This window comes from Palaemon carinicauda, chromosome 7 (assembly GCF_036898095.1).
Source record: "Palaemon carinicauda isolate YSFRI2023 chromosome 7, ASM3689809v2, whole genome shotgun sequence".
In the NCBI taxonomy this organism is placed as follows: domain Eukaryota; kingdom Metazoa; phylum Arthropoda; class Malacostraca; order Decapoda; family Palaemonidae; genus Palaemon; species Palaemon carinicauda.
Window position 1 is genome coordinate 9,194,618 of NC_090731.1, and position 19,217 is coordinate 9,213,834.

Consider the following 19,217-nt stretch of genomic DNA (forward strand, 5'->3'; position numbering starts at 1 on the left):
GTCCAGGTAACGAATCAGGCGAATACCCCGTTCGTGAGCCCAAACTGAGACTGTCGCAAAGACCCTCGTAAAGACCTGAGGAGCTGTTGACAGACCGAAGCAGAGGGTCTTGAACTGAAAGATCTGGGCACCCGATCTCACCCGAAGATACTTCCTGCTGGAGGGGTGGATTGGGATCTGAAAATAAGCGTCCTTGAGGTCTAAGGACATCATGAAATCCCATTCCCTCAAGGACTCTAGGACCGACCTCGGGGTGTCCATCTTGAAGTCGGTCTTGCACACAAACTTGTTGAGGGCCGACAAATCTATGACTGGTCTCCAACCTCCCGTTGCTTTCTCCACCAGAAAGAGTCGACTGTAGAACCCCGATCCCGGTTGCTGTACCGTTTCCATTGCTCCTTTTGCTAACATCGTGGAGACTTCTCCCTGTAAGGCTACTCTCTTCAAAGGATCCTTGGGTACCAACCACTCCGCTTGGTTGGCCGGAATCAGAGGTGGAGGCTCTGCCAGGAACGGTAGTCTGTACCCCTCCAACACTGTCACTGTCCACGGTTCCGCTCCGTGGTCTTTCCATGCTTGCAAAAAAGGTCTGAGGCATCCCCCTACCTGAGGCTTGGGCAGGAGTAGGGGGCCTCTCACCCTACTTCTCCTGGAGGATCTACCTGAACGCCCTCTCCTGGAGGCTGAGTATGACGTCCTAAAAGTGGCTGGCGCTGACGGTACTCCTCTACGGGGGGGCTGCGACGACTGCGACCAAGACATAGAAGGAAAGTCTCTCCTTGTCTGGCTAGGAAAGGCTCGAAGAGTAGTGGGGCCATCGGACGCAGGTCTCCTGTGAGCGGGCCTCCTCATGGCTTGAGGTCTGGGGACGCTCACTTCCTTCCTCTTCATCACTTTCTCCATAATCTCCTCCGCCTCCTTCAAGGGGAAAAGCACGTCACCCCACACGGGCAGGCTCCTCAAAGCCCTCGCCTCCCTGTCCAGGATCCGCCTGGACAACTTGCTCAATACCGTGTCCCTTCTTCTAAGTACCCAGTTGGCCGACCGAGCTAGGGACTGGAATGTTAAAAATTTTAACGCCCTACCTCCCGAAATAATCAGTTCCTTCAGGAGCGCTTGGTTAGCTGGGACTGATAGGTCGTAGGAGGCCCGGACGCCCACTAGAGTCGAGGCCCACCAGTCTAACCAGGAGGCGACGTTGACCAGGTCCTTGGCCATCTCCTCCATCATCGTCGCCTCTGACTGGGAGAAACAGATCGGGGCTGACGAGGCTCTGTCCTCCGGGGCTCCCTGGCCCAAAACTTCAAGGGAGGCCTCCATCTTACAGGCTCCTGGCCGTTGTCCTTCTAGTAAATAGAATATACTTTGGGACCTCAGTCCCTAGAGTAACTTCGAGGTACTCTGCGATTTGGGGGCTTCCGCATTGCCCGCCACAATCTTGTTGACGTGAGTACGACCAAGTCTCACGTCTCGGCCACAGGAAGAGCTAAGGAGGGTTTTTGCTGGACGGGGGCCTCCATTAGCCTATTGAGGCTAGAACGCCAGGCATCCTCGTCGGAGGGAACAGGTTCCTCTATCCTGTGATTCTTCCTTATGAGGTCTAACTCTCTCCTATAGGCCAAGTCCTCTGATGGCACGGCCTCAGTGTCGTCGTCGGCGTCCTCCGTCTGGCGTTGAGCCACTGCCTCGACAGGCGCCTCCGCATAAAGTTGTGGATGTAGGACGGGCACTATCGCGGAGGCGAGTGCTTCCCTCCTCCGTCTGTTCTTCAACATGGAGGGTGCGGCTTCCGTGGGCTTGCCCGACGGAGGAAGCCGTCCCTGTTTGTCTAGAGTCAGAGCTGCCTACGATGACTCGAAGAGGCTGCCCGTCCGAAAAGGCGATTCCCTCCGCTGGGCGGATTGAGTCGGCGCTTTCGCGGTCTTACACCTGTCGGAAGGGGGTCTCGGGGATGCGTCCCTCCGAGGGTCAAGCCTGTGTCTGGAGGAGGACCTTCCTGGAGACTTATCTCTGGGGAGCCAACCCGCAGTCCTCGGGATTGAAGTGAAGTCCGCGAGCTTACTGCGGGGGACGAGGACCCATTCTTCCCTTGGAGATCTGCTCCTCCTGAATATCCCCCTCGGGGACCTGGGCCGCCGCCTTCCATGCCACGACCTGGACCTAGACCTCGAATGGGAGCGCCTTCTCCTGGATCTGTCCCGTTTCCGCCAATGTCTCCTCTGCGCTTCTCCTCCCGATGAGACTGATGAGCCCCCCCCTCCCCCCCCCTGAAGATTCTGACGAATCCCCGTAACACTTCCGCGGGGCAAGGGCGTGGAGAGTGGGTGGGTTGACGACCTGCTGTGTTCCAGAGGTCGAGGGTTGTAGAAATACATCCGGAACTGACGAAAGAAGAGCTGGGGGAGATCGTGGCCGCTCGGCATTCGGGAACCAGGAACCAAGGCCCTCCTCCATCCCCAACGTGGATCTACCGGGCATCTTCGAGGGCAGCCATCCGAGGGGATCCACCAACGGAGAGTCTTGCTTCTCTGGGGCGCCTTCAGCTGCGGAGGTACCTGAAATATAGGCCCATGAAGCGGGCAAAGAAACAGACATTCTTACCCCACATGGGGTTATCCGAGGAGACGTGCCCCGCAAGCATAAGGGCATCTTCTCGAGGACCCCCACCAACTTCACCTTCAGGCACCCCACTTGCCTGTAAAGAAGCAGCAACCCCACTATCCCGAAGAGAAGACTCCAGGGGAAGAACCAATGGTTTCTTCCCCGCAACAGACTTACCTTGTCCCCTACTCTGGGTAGGGGAAGATGGAAGGGGAACCCCATCAGACTTTCCTCCTGGGGACGTCAGAGGTGCTAATCTTCCTGGGCGACCTCTTGGCAGACTTCTTTTTCTTAGTACCAAAACGTACCCATTGCACCTCATTCCACGACACGCACTCCGGGCACGTGTCCGTTGGAGAACACACTCTACCTCTGCAGGACGAGCAAAGGGAATGCGGATCCACTTCCGGCTTGGATAAGAACGCACCACACTACTTCCCGGTCTTAGACCCAGGACAAAGACGGGGATGCTCCATCACGCACTAACACAACACCGCAAGACACAGGAACGTAATGGAAAGGATAAAAGGATAAGGATCACACATGGAAACACAAGGGAATGCACAAGGATATCAAGCGAAACCGCGAGAACACAAGGGAGAGCACAGCGATACCATGTGGGAGACACGCGGGACACAGAGTCGCACTTTTATAGGAGAGCATCGAGATGATATCACGACGCGACCAGAGAACTTACTGAGGGTCGAGACCCAAGCTAGCACGCGGCCTGACCCGGGATTGGCCTCAGGGTACGTATCCTTCCGCCTGGGGTAGTCCTCACAGAAAACGGAAGTAGGGTAAACTACACAAAACTCTGGTCGGATGAGAGGAGATTCCAGGTATCTCCTGAGAAAGTAGTTCGAAGTAAGTCTCCGTGTTGGAACAATCAAGAATTTACTAGTTTAAAGGTAGACACTGATGTTTAACCGGCTTTTAAAGAGAAACACGAGTGTCCAGCGAGGGTCGTAGAAATAATTATAATCAAGCCTATGACTTCATCAATTCTGACAACCAGAATAATGAAAATTAGCTTGAACATTTGTAAAATAAATATCTAAAGAAAGTGGCATTGATACCTTTGCTAAGCTTAAGTGGCACTAACTCCTTTATTTGTGTAGAGACAGGAAGTCTTGTGAGCAATAGCTAGCATTTTAGTATAAATATTTCAGCTCTTATCCACTAATTTGCAAAAGAAAATTATTTACCAAAATTCTGCCACATCTTTTCACCAATTTGTATTTTCACACCTTTTGGCAATGTCCCTATGAAGGGCTATGGGGGGAAGATAAAAAGTGGAACATCATCATGACCTACCATAACTCCTATCTTTTATATGTAACCATACATTATGAAAATAAAAATATGAATGGGGTCTAGTCTTCAACAAAATCTTTTATCAGTTATACTAACTTTAGTTGAAGAAGCAAAAGAATCTAAAACTATGACTGGCAATTGAATCCTATCATATTTACACTTTTATAAGCAATGGGGTCAAGTTATGTAGTTTCCCTTTGTTACTATGCTGAAATATATTTCCCATAAGAGCAAAATACCTTGAATACTCAACATCTTTCTATATAAAAAAAGAAAAATATACTTTCAGAAAAAAATTTTTATATAGCACTTTCTGTGACTTAACCGTTTTAAAGCCCTTTTCTATCCTACATATCCAATAAACTCCTTGAATAGGCCAATTCAGAAAAAAAATTCTATATAGCACTTTCTGTGACTTAGCAGTTCCAAAGCCCTTTTCTATCCTACATATCCAATAAACTCCTTGAATAGACCAATATTACTAATTGTCCACATTCACTACTGATTACCAACTGTCCCTTCCCTTTTCAGACACTTTCCAATTCCGTGTTCATTAATGTTAGTATCCCATTACTCTGGCTCCCTTCACATCTATTAGCTTTAACTTTACAACAGAAACTAAATCTATATTCAACAGGTTTACAATAATTACTAACCTGTCCTGAAATAAAAAATATATATTTTCCTAACTTCATTAGACAATATCCTTGTTTCTTGAGAATATTCATCTATTTTCTTCCTTTACATGATATGGCCCCAACTCGTGATCTTTAGATGTACAGATTAGCTGACGAAAAGCCGTGACAAATACCTGTACATACATAACCTCACCAACTTTGCTTGACAAAATTATATGGCATAATTCATAATGGCACATCTACATTTGCTTAAAATAACATTAATTCAACTTACTTTAGAACACACGAGCTGAATATTCATGCAATACACATAACATACATCATTCACTCATACAAACATATACTGCATACAGTATATACATCAGGTACGTCTTTCCTATCCATTGAAACTTGGAAGAACTTTACAGATGTTGACAAAAAATGAAATATACCGTATGCTGTTTGTATATTAAACTCAAAATTACTCTTTATACTAAATCAATAAAGAAACAAGGGCTGGCCTACACACCGCTAAACTTCACTCCCGTGATAATACAATGCATACAAAAATAATTTAATACTGTATATCTAGTACCAAGAGCCAATGTTCTGGATTCTTCCTAAAACTACACAATCTAACAGTAATTTCAAGCTCATCTAACGGATGAAAATTACCGATAAAAGAATCAATTACCCTGGTGAAACAATGAACTAGATAGCACTGTTGAATGTAACACTTAATTACTCCCTTGACAATGTTGCAATGAAAGGATGAAAAATGGCCCTCATGTTTGTGTAGGTCTGTCAATTTAGTCTTCCTCGCAGAATTTTCCACATTAAAATTTTTCCCCCCAAAAGCTACAAAATATCTACGTCAGCAAATAAAAATAAATGCACTAGACTGCATGAAGAACAGGACATGATATAACTGTAATTTGAAATAAATCAATACAGAAAATGACAACAATCAGACTGAGGAACAGATATAAGAAGGGAAAACTAGACATGGAAGTGAAAGAGAACAAAAGACTGCCAGCTTCGTCACCTTGAACAGCATTAGGTCACTCCCAAGATATTTTGCACGATCAGTTACACATCTACAGTAGAGTATCATTTTTTGAAATTACAACTACTACAATATATGTACATGCTTATGAGACCAATACAGCCCATACTTAAAACTATATGAAAGACAAAGTGTTACCATATTAAGGCAGGACTTGAGTAGCGCTCGCGGGTAGACGGAGGAGCCCTCCGATGCATCCTGTTTGTAGAAGTAACTAGAGTACAGTATTTCATGTCAATTATGCATTACAGTTACTCCCTCTTCATCACCACCAAAGTTAAGGAGATAGTACAAACTAACAATAACTATTATGGTTCAGGAGAATTCCAAAAATAAGACAACACAAGTTATCCATCCCCCAAAAAGACTCAAAACATGAGGTCAGGCTGTTGGTATGATTTTTACATATTTTTTTGGTATTTAGCAGCTAATCCATTAACCAAATCATTTAATACTAAAACTTCAAAAATCCAAGTGAGCTTATGAGCTTTGGTTCAAACAACATGCATGTCAAGTGCACGATTTGTTACTGTAGCGTAACTACTTCAGCAAAGCCAAGAAAAAACATGAAATAAGTTACAATGTTAATAGAATTACTTAGTAAAATCTCCTGGCTGTAGTATAAACTTAAGATTAATACAAGAGAATGGCCCAATTATATCCTATTCACAACACCCGTGTCAAAGGATGTCAATAAGACCACTCCTAAATGTTATCATACTGAGTAATACTACCAGAGGACATTATCAACAGTACAAAAACAAAAGGTAAAACCATAGTCACAATTAAACAATGATGAAAAGAAAAGCCTGATCAAATAAAACTGCAGTATAACAATCTATGAACAGTAAATCCTCTGTTCAGCAACCTAGGATTGAAAATTGGATAACTAAATTAAAATTTTTAAAGATAAAAATACTCAAAAATTATTTCATATCTTGATTAAAGATAATGAAAAATATGCAGTAAATGGTTTCAAATATTAATTAGAAAATAAATTTCACCAACTGCAGAAACAGTTAAATCTAAAAATATTACCCAATAAATATTTTGCTGTAATTAAACCTCAGATCACCCACACTCTTTTATGTATGTTTAGGATGAAAAATTGTATTCAGTAAACAAACAGCCTTAATAAAGAGAATGGTAAACTATTCAGTAAACAAACAGCATTAATAAAGACACAAGTAAACTGTCTCAGTAAACAAACAGCCTTAATAAAGAGAATGGTAAACTATTCAGTAAACAAACAGCATTAATAAAGACACAAGTAAACTGTTTTCAATTAACATGATTACAAAAACTTTAGAACTAAGATCACCAGTAACTGGCTAAGATCTAGGTGATTGGATCAAGATGTAAATTAATAATGTGTCAAACACTGAATAAGCAGTAAATCCAATTGCAGATTATAGCTTCCAATCATTGGCACAGTAAGAAAGAAAACACAATTAACCAGTCAAATTAATTCTTACTGCAGATGAGTAAAAAGACAACGCTGCAAACTAGTACCAACTAATTAAAACTGATCAAGTTCAAGGATTAAACAGTATTTTTAAAACACGAAATGAAAAGAACAGATTTTACCATGCTCAACCATAAATTGTACATTGCCTTATTTCCTGCGACAACAAAATCCCCATCTACTTTGCCTTGTTCTAAAATAAAAAGCCTACACAGCACAAAAAGAGTCCCGACCATTACAATTGGTTCCGTTCATTGCCTTTGACCTAACAAGATCAAAAGTCATGAGTAGAAGAAAGAAAGGGTGGCACTCACTTTATAATTAATTGGTTTATAAAGAAAAAATATATTGCAATGAAAACATGGATGTTTCTTCATCATCATCATCTCCTACTACGCCTATTAACGCAAGAACTTAGGTTAGATTTTGCCAGTCATCTATCTTGAGCTTTTATATCAATACTTTTCCATTCATCATCTACTTCCAGTTTTATAGTCTTCAGCCACACAATGCCTTGTGGACCCCAGTTAAACATTTGGTGAACGCATCTCTCTTTGGGGGTGGGAAGAGTATGTCCAAACCATCTCCATCTACCCCTCACCATGATCTCATCCACATATGCCACTCGAGTAATCTCTCTTATCGTTTCATTTCCGATCCTGTCCTGTCATTCAACTCTCGGTATTCTTCAGAGGGCTTTGTTCTCAAATCTACAAATCTGTTGGATATTGTTTGTCATACCATGACACCAATCTAACTTAACTGATATACAGTAAAGCTTGATTTTTATTATGTGATTTCAGGTGATTTGATTTCCAAATTCTACTTAACCTAGCAACTGACTAATTTGCTTTTTTCAATCTTTCATTAAACTCTCAACCAGCTGAAGAATCATTTATGAGTTAAGACAAAGGGAAAAAAAAGAATAAAGGGCTCATCTGAGTAAACACATTATTATTGGAGAAATAGCCTGCAGACTTGCAATCATTAAAATCAATCCACAGGGATTGCTACAACCATGCAAACCAGGTCTACATTGCTATTTTGTTCCAGGAGACACTCTAATCAATTTTCGATGGTAGGTAAGATACCCTTATAATGTGCTGTTCAAGTTTCCTATATGGACAACAGACTAAGTACTTACAACCTGCCATCATTATAAAAGTGTCCAACATTTGTGTTATTTCCATAAAACCCTGACAGGATATTAAAATATGTACTACAGTCCATCCATCCATATACCAAAGGCACTTCCCCCAATTTAGGGGGGTAGCCGACATCAACAATGAAACAAAAACAAAAACAAAGAAGGGGACCTCTACTCTCTATGTTCCTCCAGCCTAACCAGGGACTCAGCCGAGTTCAGCTGGTACTGCTAGGGTGCCGCAGCCCAACCTCCCACATTATCCACCACAGATGAAGCTTCATAATGCTGAATCCCCTACTGCTGCTACCTCTGCGGTCATCTAAGGCACCGGAGGAAGCAGCAGTACAGTACAGTACAGTACTATTAACACATTAATGATGTTCACTTTACCCTAAACTTGGTATTTCTTCTGCATACTCAACATAAAAAGTGGAATTGGAAAAGACAAAGTAGTTGGAGAAGGATGCCAACGACGATGGTGGTGACGTGGTTGTTATACAAGTTTCTCTGCTCTAACACCTGATGTTGAGGTCAGTGGTTCTTAACCATAAAGACTGGAGGACTACTCTCTACCCTTTTTCTTTTAGATCAACAAAAAATATAGCTCTTAAGTCTGTTGAACAGTATTCTTCCTGATCTCAAAAAATTGTCTGTTATGATAGTTTACATAAAACACACTGCTATAAGATCCTAGGATTAAAACGATTATCATATATTTGGATATATTAAAAATGCCTGCTGTATCTTTCTTCAAAGTTTTTGTTAGTCAACGGTTGCTTGTGGGCCTAGTTTCGATTCTTCAAAATCTTATTCTAATTTCATCTGAAGTTCATACTCAAGAGATACCAAAGTCTTCAAATACATCCTTTACCCACTCTTCAAATGCTTTGAAATCATGAATGAATTGAGAGCCTAATTTCTTACACACAGCATTCATTTCTATTTGGGTTACTTTGGTCCCAGATGCATGCACTAATGTTTAATATTGCCTGATAAATATTGTAATCCTTCGAAAATGCTATGTTCATGCTGCCTTCTGACTACTACCTCCTTCTGACAAACATCCAGCATATCTTTGATAACGCAGCTAAAAGAGAGCCACAACACCTGGGCCCATGAGTCGTGGGAGTGACGTAGTGTTCAGTGGCAAGAAGATGGCAGTCATACTTGGGTCTATGAGTTTCCTATGATGGATGTCAGGTGCAGTGTCAAGGATTAACAGAATCCCAAAAGGAAATAATTTTTTCTTGCAATATTCCTTGAATTCGAGCATAAAACAGCCAGAAACCATTCTTCAAAAACGACAATGATTATCAACACCTTACAACTGGCCGATGTGGTAACGTCCCTGACTAGCGCTTGCAAGACTGTGCGAGGCCCACTCAAACTAGTAGTTTCTTTGGTCGCTGCAACCTCACCAACCTTATGAGCTAAGGATGAGGGCTTTGGGGGAGCCTTTAGGTTTATCTGCTGAGTCATCAGCAGCCATTGTCTGGCCCTCCTTGGTCCTAGCTTGGGTGGAAAGGGGGCTTAGGCACTGATCATATGTATATATAGTCAGTCTCTAGGGCATTGTCCTACTCTATAGGGAAATGTCACTGTCCCTTGCCTCTGCTATTCATGAGTGGGCTTTAAACCTTTAACCCTTTTACCCCCAAAGGACGTACTGGTACGTTTCACAAAACCCATCCCTTTACCCCCATGGACGTACCGGTACGTCCTTGCAAAAAAAAATGCTATAAAAATTCTTTTCATATTTTTTATAATTTGAGAAAATTCAGGCATTTTCCAAGAGAATGAGACCAACCTGACCTCTCTATAACAAAAATTAAGGCTGTTAGAGCAATTTAAAAAATATATACTGCAAAATGTGCTGGGAAAAAAATAACCCCATGGGGGTTAAGGGTTGGAAATTTCCAAAGAGCCTGGGGGTAAAAGGGTTAAATAACAAGAAACTAAGATGCTTCTGAATGACCTGGGAATAAGGACATGGTAGTAGGTTGGCCAGGGCACCAGCCGCCCGTTGAGATACTACCACTAGAGAGGTATTGGATCCTTTGACTGGCCAGACAGTAATGCATTGGATCCCTCTTTCTAGTCACAGCTTATTTTTTCTTTGCCTACACTTACACAGAATAGTCTGGCCTATTCTTTACATATTCTCGTCTTTCCTCATACATCTGACAACAATGAGATACTTAGGGTAGTCTCCGGGTTGAGAGAAAGCTAATTGTAAAAATATTTGCCAAAAATACACTAATCAAGACAGGCTAATGAAATTTTGAGGCATTATTAGCACTATAATAAGGCATATCCTCTGTAAGTTTTATCATCCTACAGGGAAAATAAAGGATTTTATGAATAAAAATGTGAAAATTGGAGCTAGCGACTAAAGTTTTTTGGTGACCAGTGAGAAACTAATGTCTTGAATTGAAATTCGCTCTGTCATTATGTTTGTTTATCCATATGGAACAAGCAGACCAAGTTTTATCAAAATCGAACAGTAAATAAGCACACAGAAAGAAAAAAACGAGGAGGTTAGGTAGTGAAACCCCGGCTGGTGATGGAGGGATACCTAAAAATAAATATTCACCAAAAATTAAAATTTCGATTTAGGGAAAAAACCTTCTGTGTTTTTCTAGGTATTATGTCACTTAATGGCCTAAAACATCTAAATATTATATTACTTAAGGCATAAGAGCAGGACAAGCAAAGAAATACACCCCTCTCCCGAAAAAGAAAAAACGAGAAATTACGATTTTTGTCTGATGACGAAAATATTGGATATAAAATCATAGTCTCCCCTGAGCCCATTTTCTTTGATATCACTGATATGAGAAAACGTATTTGAACAGTTTTAAAGGGGTAACCTATAAAAATTAGAAAATTACTAATGATATTTCGTATTTTTTCTATTAACATAAGGGGGGCGTTGATGACCAGGGGGGGGCATTATAGAGGCTGGAGATGAATTCTACACATATCACGGCCTTCTGATAGGTAAAAGGAAGACTTTTAGCAAAGAAATAAACAATTGGGAAAATTCACCTTCTGAACCTGGAGAGAACCCTTTTAACACTTCTTCACCCAAGGGGTTAATTACTGTTCTGCAATTTGTTCAGTGTACTTTCCTCTTGGTAAGGGTAGAAGAGACTCTTTAGCTATGGTAAGCAGCTCTTCTAGGAGAAGGACACTCCAAAATTAAACCATTGTTCTCTAGTCTTGGGTAGTGCCATAGCCTCTGTACCATGGTCTTCCACTGTCTTGGGTTAGAGTTCTCTTGCTTGAGGGTACACTCGGGCACACTATTTTTTCTTATTTTTTTTTTCTTCCTCTTGTTTTTTTTGAAATGGTGTGTTGGGCAGGCTTAATAGAAGGGCCATGGATGCCTGGTGGTTTATCAAGAGGTTGTCTTTTCCTTTTTCTGATTTTTTCTTCTCAAAACCATCCTTACTGTCCTCCCTTCAGTTGAAGTGGCTATCCTGGAGGGTATTTAGCCTTGCATGGTGTATCGGCTCCTCCATGTTGACCAGTTTTTCCGACTTTTTACTATAGTCTATGGGTATCATCAATCACTTTTTTAATTATTCTGTACATATTGTTTTTGTTATAATTCTTGTTAATCTAGTTTTTAAGTATGATGTCTCTTTTTTATTTCTATTAATTCTTATGCTGTCTGGAGACAGTGAGCGAAATCCGGGACCAGTACGTCCTAGATTTCGTCAATGTCGTCTTCTGTATTGCAATATTCGTGGTCTTCATGCAAATATCCAAGACCTTACAGTTGCGTCCAGACAGTATGATATTCTTTTGTGCTCAGAAACTTTGGTTTCTAATATGAGGCACTCATCTGAGCTCCTTATAGCTGGTTTTAAGAAGCCAATAATGCTGAAACGTGATGCCATTCCTAGGGCCAGTAGGGCCAGGGGAATGGCGGTGTATATTAGGACCGAGTACCCTGCTTCTCATAAGTCCTGCTATCAATGTGGATGTCATGAGATTCAGGTAATAAAAGTTTGTGGCAGGCATAACAACTTTTATTTGTGTTCGATCTACCGGAATCCAGACATGGATGATTCTATCTTCGATTGTCTTCTTACCATTATGGCTAAGATACAAGAAGATGATAGAAAGGCTTCTTTTGTCTTTGTTGGTGATTTTAATGCTCACCATAGGGAGTGGTTAAGTTCTATCTCTCCTACCGATCGCCATGGCTTAAGAGCTTTAGACTTTGCCTCTGAATCAGGCTGTGAGCAAATCATAAATGAAGCTACTCACAGGTCTGGTAATTGCTTGGACCTCGTATACACTGACTCCCCTGGCGTTATAACTAGTAAGGTTGGTTCTCCAGTCGGGACTTCTGATCATGCCTTGATTTCATTATTAGTGAAGACTGAGCAGCCTGTCCCTGATATATCATATTCCTGTAAAATTTATATGAAATCCCAAGCAGACTGGAATGGGATTTTGCATGATCTTTTGTCCTTGGATTGGTCACAATTATATAATAGTGTAGATCCTGTTGTCTCTTTGAATGAGAATCTAGTCAACATAATTGATAGGCGTATCCCTTCTCGTGTGCTAAGGTACCGAATGAAGGACAAACCGTGGTTCAATGATGATTGTAGACGTGCTTATTTGGAGAAGCAGGAGGCCTATCACCTTTGGAAGGGTAACAGATCAGATTTGACCTGGAACAACTATACTCAGCTTCGAGCTTTTGCTCAGAGAGTTTATGCCTTAACTGAAAAGGAATACAATTTAATCATAAAAGAAACACTTTCTGGTACAACTCAGGAACATAAATGGTGGTCTACCCTTAAATCTGCACTCTTTGGTGTAGATGCAACAGTTCCTCCTTTACTTAAACCAGATGGCTCAGTCACTCACTGTCCAAAGGAAAAGGCAACCCTTTTGGCTGATGTTTTTGACAGTAAACAGAGTAATGAAAAACTTGAACTTCCTCATTCCTGTTTTCCTGAGGCTAAACTAACTAGTTTAGCTTTTCGATCTCGTGAGATTAAAGCTCTGTTGATGGACCTTGATGCTTATGGAGGTGTAGACCCAAATGGTATTTTTCCTTTGTTTTTTATAAAGACAGCAGATTTCTTAGCTCCAAAGTTATCTGTTATTTTGCGCAAGTTAGCAAGAAGAGGAGCTTTTAGCACTTGTTGGAGAATTGGTAATGTTACTCCTCTATGTAAATGTGTTTGTGGTAGCTCAAGTCCCTCTGATTACCGCCCAATTTCCATAACTCCCATATTATCTAAAGTTTTTGAACGTCTTCTGGCAAAACGTCTTAATAGGTTTGCTGAAGGTAATCATCTATTCCCTAGTTTGCAATTTGGTTTTCGTAAAGGCCTTGGAGCATGTGATGCCCTTCTTAAAATCTCCAATGCAGTACAGAAATCCCTTGATTGTGGTCGGGAAGTTCGTATGATTGGCCTTGATTTTAGTGCTGCCTTTGACCGTGTTAATCATGAGGCCCTTGTTTTCAAACTGAAACAGTTGGGAGTGGGTGGGTCGTTTCTTAGCATTATTATTGATTTTTTAAGTAGTAGATCTCAAAGAGTAGTTGTTGATGGGCACCATAGTGAGTGTAGGAATGTGATATCCGGTGTTCCACAGGGTAGTGTTCTTGGCCCATTACTTTTCATTCTATATACACATGACATGTGGTTTGGCCTAGAAAATAAGCTTGTTGCATATGCAGATGATGCTACTCTCTTTGCATCAATTCCATCCCCTGAATGTAGATCTGGGGTTGGTGAATCCCTTAATAGAGATTTAGCTAAAATTAGTGCATGGTGCAAGTTATGGGGTATGAAGTTGAATCCTAACAAAACTCAAAGTATGATTGTAAGTAGGTCAAGGACAGTGGCTCCTCAACATCCGGATCTCAGTATTGATAATGTTTCTTTAAATTTGTATGACTCTTTCAAAATTTTAGGTGTGTTTCTCGATAGCAAATTTACTTTTGAGAAACATATAAGGTCTGTGTCTTCTTCAATTGCACAAAAAATTGGCTTATTGAGAAAGTCTTTTAAGATATTTGGTGATCAATCTATTCTGAAGAAGTGTTTTAATTCTTTTATTCTACCTTGTTTTGAGTATTGTTCTCCTGTCTGGTCTTCAGCTGCTGATTCTCATCTTAATTTGTTGGACAGAAACTTACGGTCTATTAAATTTCTTATTCCTGATCTAGATATTAATCTCTGGCACCGTCGTTCAATTAGTTCATTATGCATGTTGCATGATTTTTCATAACTCTGACCATCCTTTACATTCAGATCTCCCTGGACAATTCTATCCTGTTCGTAATACTAGGCAGGCAGTTAATTCTAATAGCCAGGCCTTCTCCATCACGAGGCTCAATACTATGCAGTACTCTAGAAGTTTTATTCCAGCTGTTACCAAGTTGTGGAATGATCTTCCTAATCGGGTTGTTGAATCAGTAGAACTTCAAAAGTTCAAAGTGGGAGCAAATGCTTTTTTGTTGACCAGGCGGACATGAGTCTTTTTATAGTTTATATATGACATATTTGTTTTTGACGTTGTTAGTAGTTTGTATATGACATATCTGTTATGACGTTGTTACTTTTTTTAGAATGATTTATTGTTAATTTGTTCTCTTCAGTTATTTATTTCCTTATTTCCTTTCCTCACTGGGCTATTTTTCCCTATTGGAGCCCCTGGGCTTATAGCATCTTGCTTTTCCAATTAGGGTTGTAGCTTGGATAGTAATAATAATAATAATAATGGGAGAATAACAGTGATTTCAGTTACAGGTCATCTGTGACATAACCTCCTTCCATTAATGTTAGCCTACCTTTGGCTACCTTGTATTCTGGCATTGTTCTTTCTTCCTTTGAAATAAAGAAGTCAAACAGGATGGAAGTTGTGAACTGGGTACCAATCCCCGTGTCAATTTACAAGACATGTTAGCCAACAGGAACCCAAGAGTCTACTTAATGTTGTCATAACCAAGATATCAAATAAACCCATACAGACTTCCTCCACTGGTCGTCACTTTCAAAAAATGTTTGAAATTCTGCTTCAAGGCCTAAGATTTGTCTTCACTTCTTTAAAGACTAAAGAAAGAAGAGCTGAGGTGACAAGGATGGAAAGACCATCACTAGTTGGTGGTAAACCTCTCACAGAACCCTCACGACTCATGGATCTGGTTAACCCTTTCACCCACAGGCTATTTGGAAATTTCCAACCCTTAACCCCCAGGGTTTTTTTTTTCCCAGCACATTTTGCAGTATATATTTTTTAAATTACTCTAAACAGCCTTAATTTTTGTTATAGAGAGGTCAGGTTGGTCTCATTCTCTTGGAAAATGCCTGAATTTTCTCAAAAAATTATCAAAAATATGAAAAAAAATATTTTTATAGCATTTTTTTGCAAGGACGTACCGGTACGTCCATGGGGGTAAATGGATGGCTTTTGTGAAACGTACCAGTACGTCCTTTGGGGGTAAAAGGGTTAAAGACAGAAACAATTGTACAGGAAAGGAAATTTTTCACCCCTTACCAAAGATTTTGACCTTCGACCATCACTTGTCCAATTTACCCCTTTCTGACTTAGCACAAGTACCAGGCCTTGCAAAAAAACTCCTCCTGCAAACTGATCTGAACCTTGAATTTCTAACATTGACATGAATGTTCCTGGAGAGTCCTAAATACGAAGCTACTTTCCTTTTAATCTGCTTAATTATTCTTCTACACAATTATTATATACTAAAGGCATTGGTGCATGCTTCCACTCATGCTTGATGCTACACCAGTAATAACTCTACTTTCTAGGCTTAGTTTCGCTAACTTTGTTGAAAAATTCCACATAATTTGAGACATAGTTTCGCTAACTTTGTTGAAAAATTCCACATAATTTGAGACAAATAGTTTCGCTAACTTTGTTGAAAAATTCCACATAATTTGAGACAAATAGTTTCGCTAACTTTGTTGACAAATTCCACATAATTTGAGACAAAACTGCATTATATGGCCTTACACCTATCCTCCACAGACGACACATTATCCTTGGATATAGTATCGAAGATCTTGAAAAGTTTCCTAATTTTACAAGCATTGCTTAATTTATGCTTCTTGGACACTTGGTCATCTTATTTTTTACACTCTTCCGTTCATTTCTGACAAGAATTCCTATCTAAAGGGCAGATATTTTTGCTCACAAGCCAACACAACACTCTAAAAACCAAACCTCAAGTTCAATTTGCTTTTATTCAGTTCTAATAACCCCAAGATTCTACTGTACTTTGAAATAGCAAAAACGCTGGTCATGGTAAGAAAGGATGATGAGAAAAGATAATCATTATAAATTCATGGGTCAAGGCTGTCTCATCCAGAGAACAGCAATGAACATCAGGACGATTTGTTAGAATTCTAAAATTCATGGGAAAATCTGCATTCGTAGACAGAGGGGTAACGGTCGTGGTGGCCAATGTGTTAACGTCCCCAACTGGTGAATGCCGGACTGGGGTTCGAGTCTTGCTCAAACTTGTTGGTTTTTTGGTCGCTGCAACCAGACCATCTTTGTGAGCTAATGGTGGGTAGTTTGGGGGAGCCCATAGGTCTATCTACTGAGTTATCAGCAGCCACTGCCTGGCCCTCCTTGGTCCTAGCTTTAGCTTGGGGGGGAAAGGGGGGGCTTGGGCACTGATCATATTTATGTATGGTCAGTCTCTAAAACAATGTCCTACTCGATAGGGCAATGTCACTGTCCCTTGCCCCTGCCATTCTTGAGTGGCCTTTAAACCTTTAAAGTGCATATAAAGCCAAATTAAGATATTAATCAATGAAAATATAAACAGGCAGGTAGTTATGGATTTATAGAATTTAGGCCACATGACTCAGAGATGGGGAGTCATTCAGCACTAAAGTTTAACTGACTAATCCCAGTACTTTGACCAGAAAAATTAATAAGTTGAACAGCAAGATGGAAGAAAGGAAGAGATAGGAAAAAGAAACTTAAGTAAAGCAGGTCATGCAAGATATCAATTAAGATATGGATTTTTATTACGCATCGTACACCTTCAGGTTCACAGGATAGAAATACCAGCTGACATAAGTTGTGCGTGATATGTGCTGCAACCACTTCATACAATGATGCCTTTTCCTTTCCATCGATATAAGAACCTCTCCAGTTCTTGTAGAATAAACTTTACTTATTTCAAAATTTCTTTCACTCGACAAAACAATCTTATAACCTCTGGAGAAAGGCAATAAGTGTTTAAAACGCTCCCCCCATTTGACAAGTGACAACCTCTCCCTCTTCAAGATTAAAATAATGATCTACATGCAACGTCTTATTTTCATGGAAACACTGATTTGCCTGAGCCTGCAGAATGACAAGAATGTCAACAGTTACATAAATACTACAATTAAAATTCCTATTTCCTATCTTAAGGTAGACCCCCTCCTGGTTTTTTGAAGCTCCTGTATATAGTTTGTACTGAAAACTACTAACTGGATTTAGTTTAATATAATTTAATCTAATGTACACCCAAGACAACTTTTGAGATGATTAAGGTTACGACCCAAATAAACTTAAACTGGTGTACGGTGTTCGCAGTTATCAATGCCACAACTTTAACTAAAGGTACAATAAAAACTAGTTACAGACATAACGCGTTAATCAATAATGAATGCCAGGGGAACTTAAATCCTGATGCTGTCAATGATACCAAGGCAATATTGTTAAGATATTGTACGACAGACTGTAAGACTATTTGCTGATGATAAAATGAGGGACGTTACATGAATATGCCCTAGACAAGAGGAGCTTTGGGTTGGAACGCTTTAAGCCGTGGACTGAAGAGGAGGAAAGAGATTGAAGAAACTGAGCTGTCTCAAATATTTTTATACTTTATGCTACAACTGAAAAAAAAAAAAAATTCCATGCATCATTATGGAGCATTTTGAAATTTATTAATTCTTTAGAAGCTCTCGACCAATGACACTTTATTCCTAAAAATTTCTTGCACTTCAAATTCTGTCACAAATTTATGCCATTTCTTGCTTATCACTTTTGCAGAGCAATACAGTATCTTTTCTTTAATGCCTGAATATGTTTATTATAAAATACCAAATTCAATATTTTGAAACTTTGGCAAGTTAAAAAATAAAAAATTTAAGACATTATGCCCACTCTAAGAGTTACCTCATCATAAATAAACTGGCCTTTTGACATGGAAAAAAAATTTAACCAAAAATAATTTGATTAGATAAGAGTATATCTATTTCTAATGAACTTTACTTAACTACTATGAATTACCTTTTAAATGAAAAATCATCATTGCAATATCATAAAAAGTTAGATAACGCTATTTACACATTACTGTCAAGTAAATTACCAAATAAAATCCCATGATTTACTACAGTTAAATAGAGGATGGGGACTCACTGGTGACAATAACCCAGTTCTGAATCAGCAGCCTTTACATAAACAAAGGTTACATCAAAGGCACTAAGAGTCGTATTGATTTTAGCTATTTACATGGGTATGTAAAAACCCATGAGAAGGTAACCCACTTGACTTCTAATTACTCAGACCCCCAAGCCTAACTACCTATTTTGGGGTATACTGTAGCACTAATTATATGTTGCATTCTTGAAATATTTCCAAATGTTCTTCAGCAACAACGGCTCTAAAGGCATCATAGACTTTGTCAACGTAGATTTAGATGTCTTTTTTTTAAGCGCGATGTCGACAATACTACCTACTACATCCTATTACGATCCAATCCTTCTATTCAATATCCTAAGGGGGTTACTACAGACCCCCTCCTCTTGTATTTGCGTGGAGACCCTTCCTGATACACAAAGAGCAACAGGTAAACGTTACCTGGTGTTTAAGCATTAGAAGCCAATAATTACAAATCAATTCTGAACCAACCACAATCCAAACCTCATCAATAACTACCATCATCTTCAATAAAAATGTCCACGTTTATAAATCCTAATAAATCCTGAGAAGTTACCAATC

The 19,217-nt window shown here is 40.1% G+C and overlaps 1 protein-coding gene across 2 annotated transcripts in view; it reads right to left on the reverse strand.

Moving 5' to 3' along the window:
* Fmr1 (synaptic functional regulator FMR1) overlaps positions 1-19,217 on the reverse strand; it is a 114,963-nt gene that overhangs the window by 59,044 nt on the left and 36,702 nt on the right. Inside the window, exon 9 of one of the 2 annotated variants that reach the window (XM_068376525.1) lies at positions 5,737-5,796. The exons of the other annotated variant lie outside the window; for it this stretch is intronic. Coding sequence (XP_068232626.1) covers positions 5,737-5,796 — 60 coding nt within the window. The remainder of the gene's footprint in view (positions 1-5,736; positions 5,797-19,217) is intronic. 2 annotated transcript variants of the gene reach the window in all.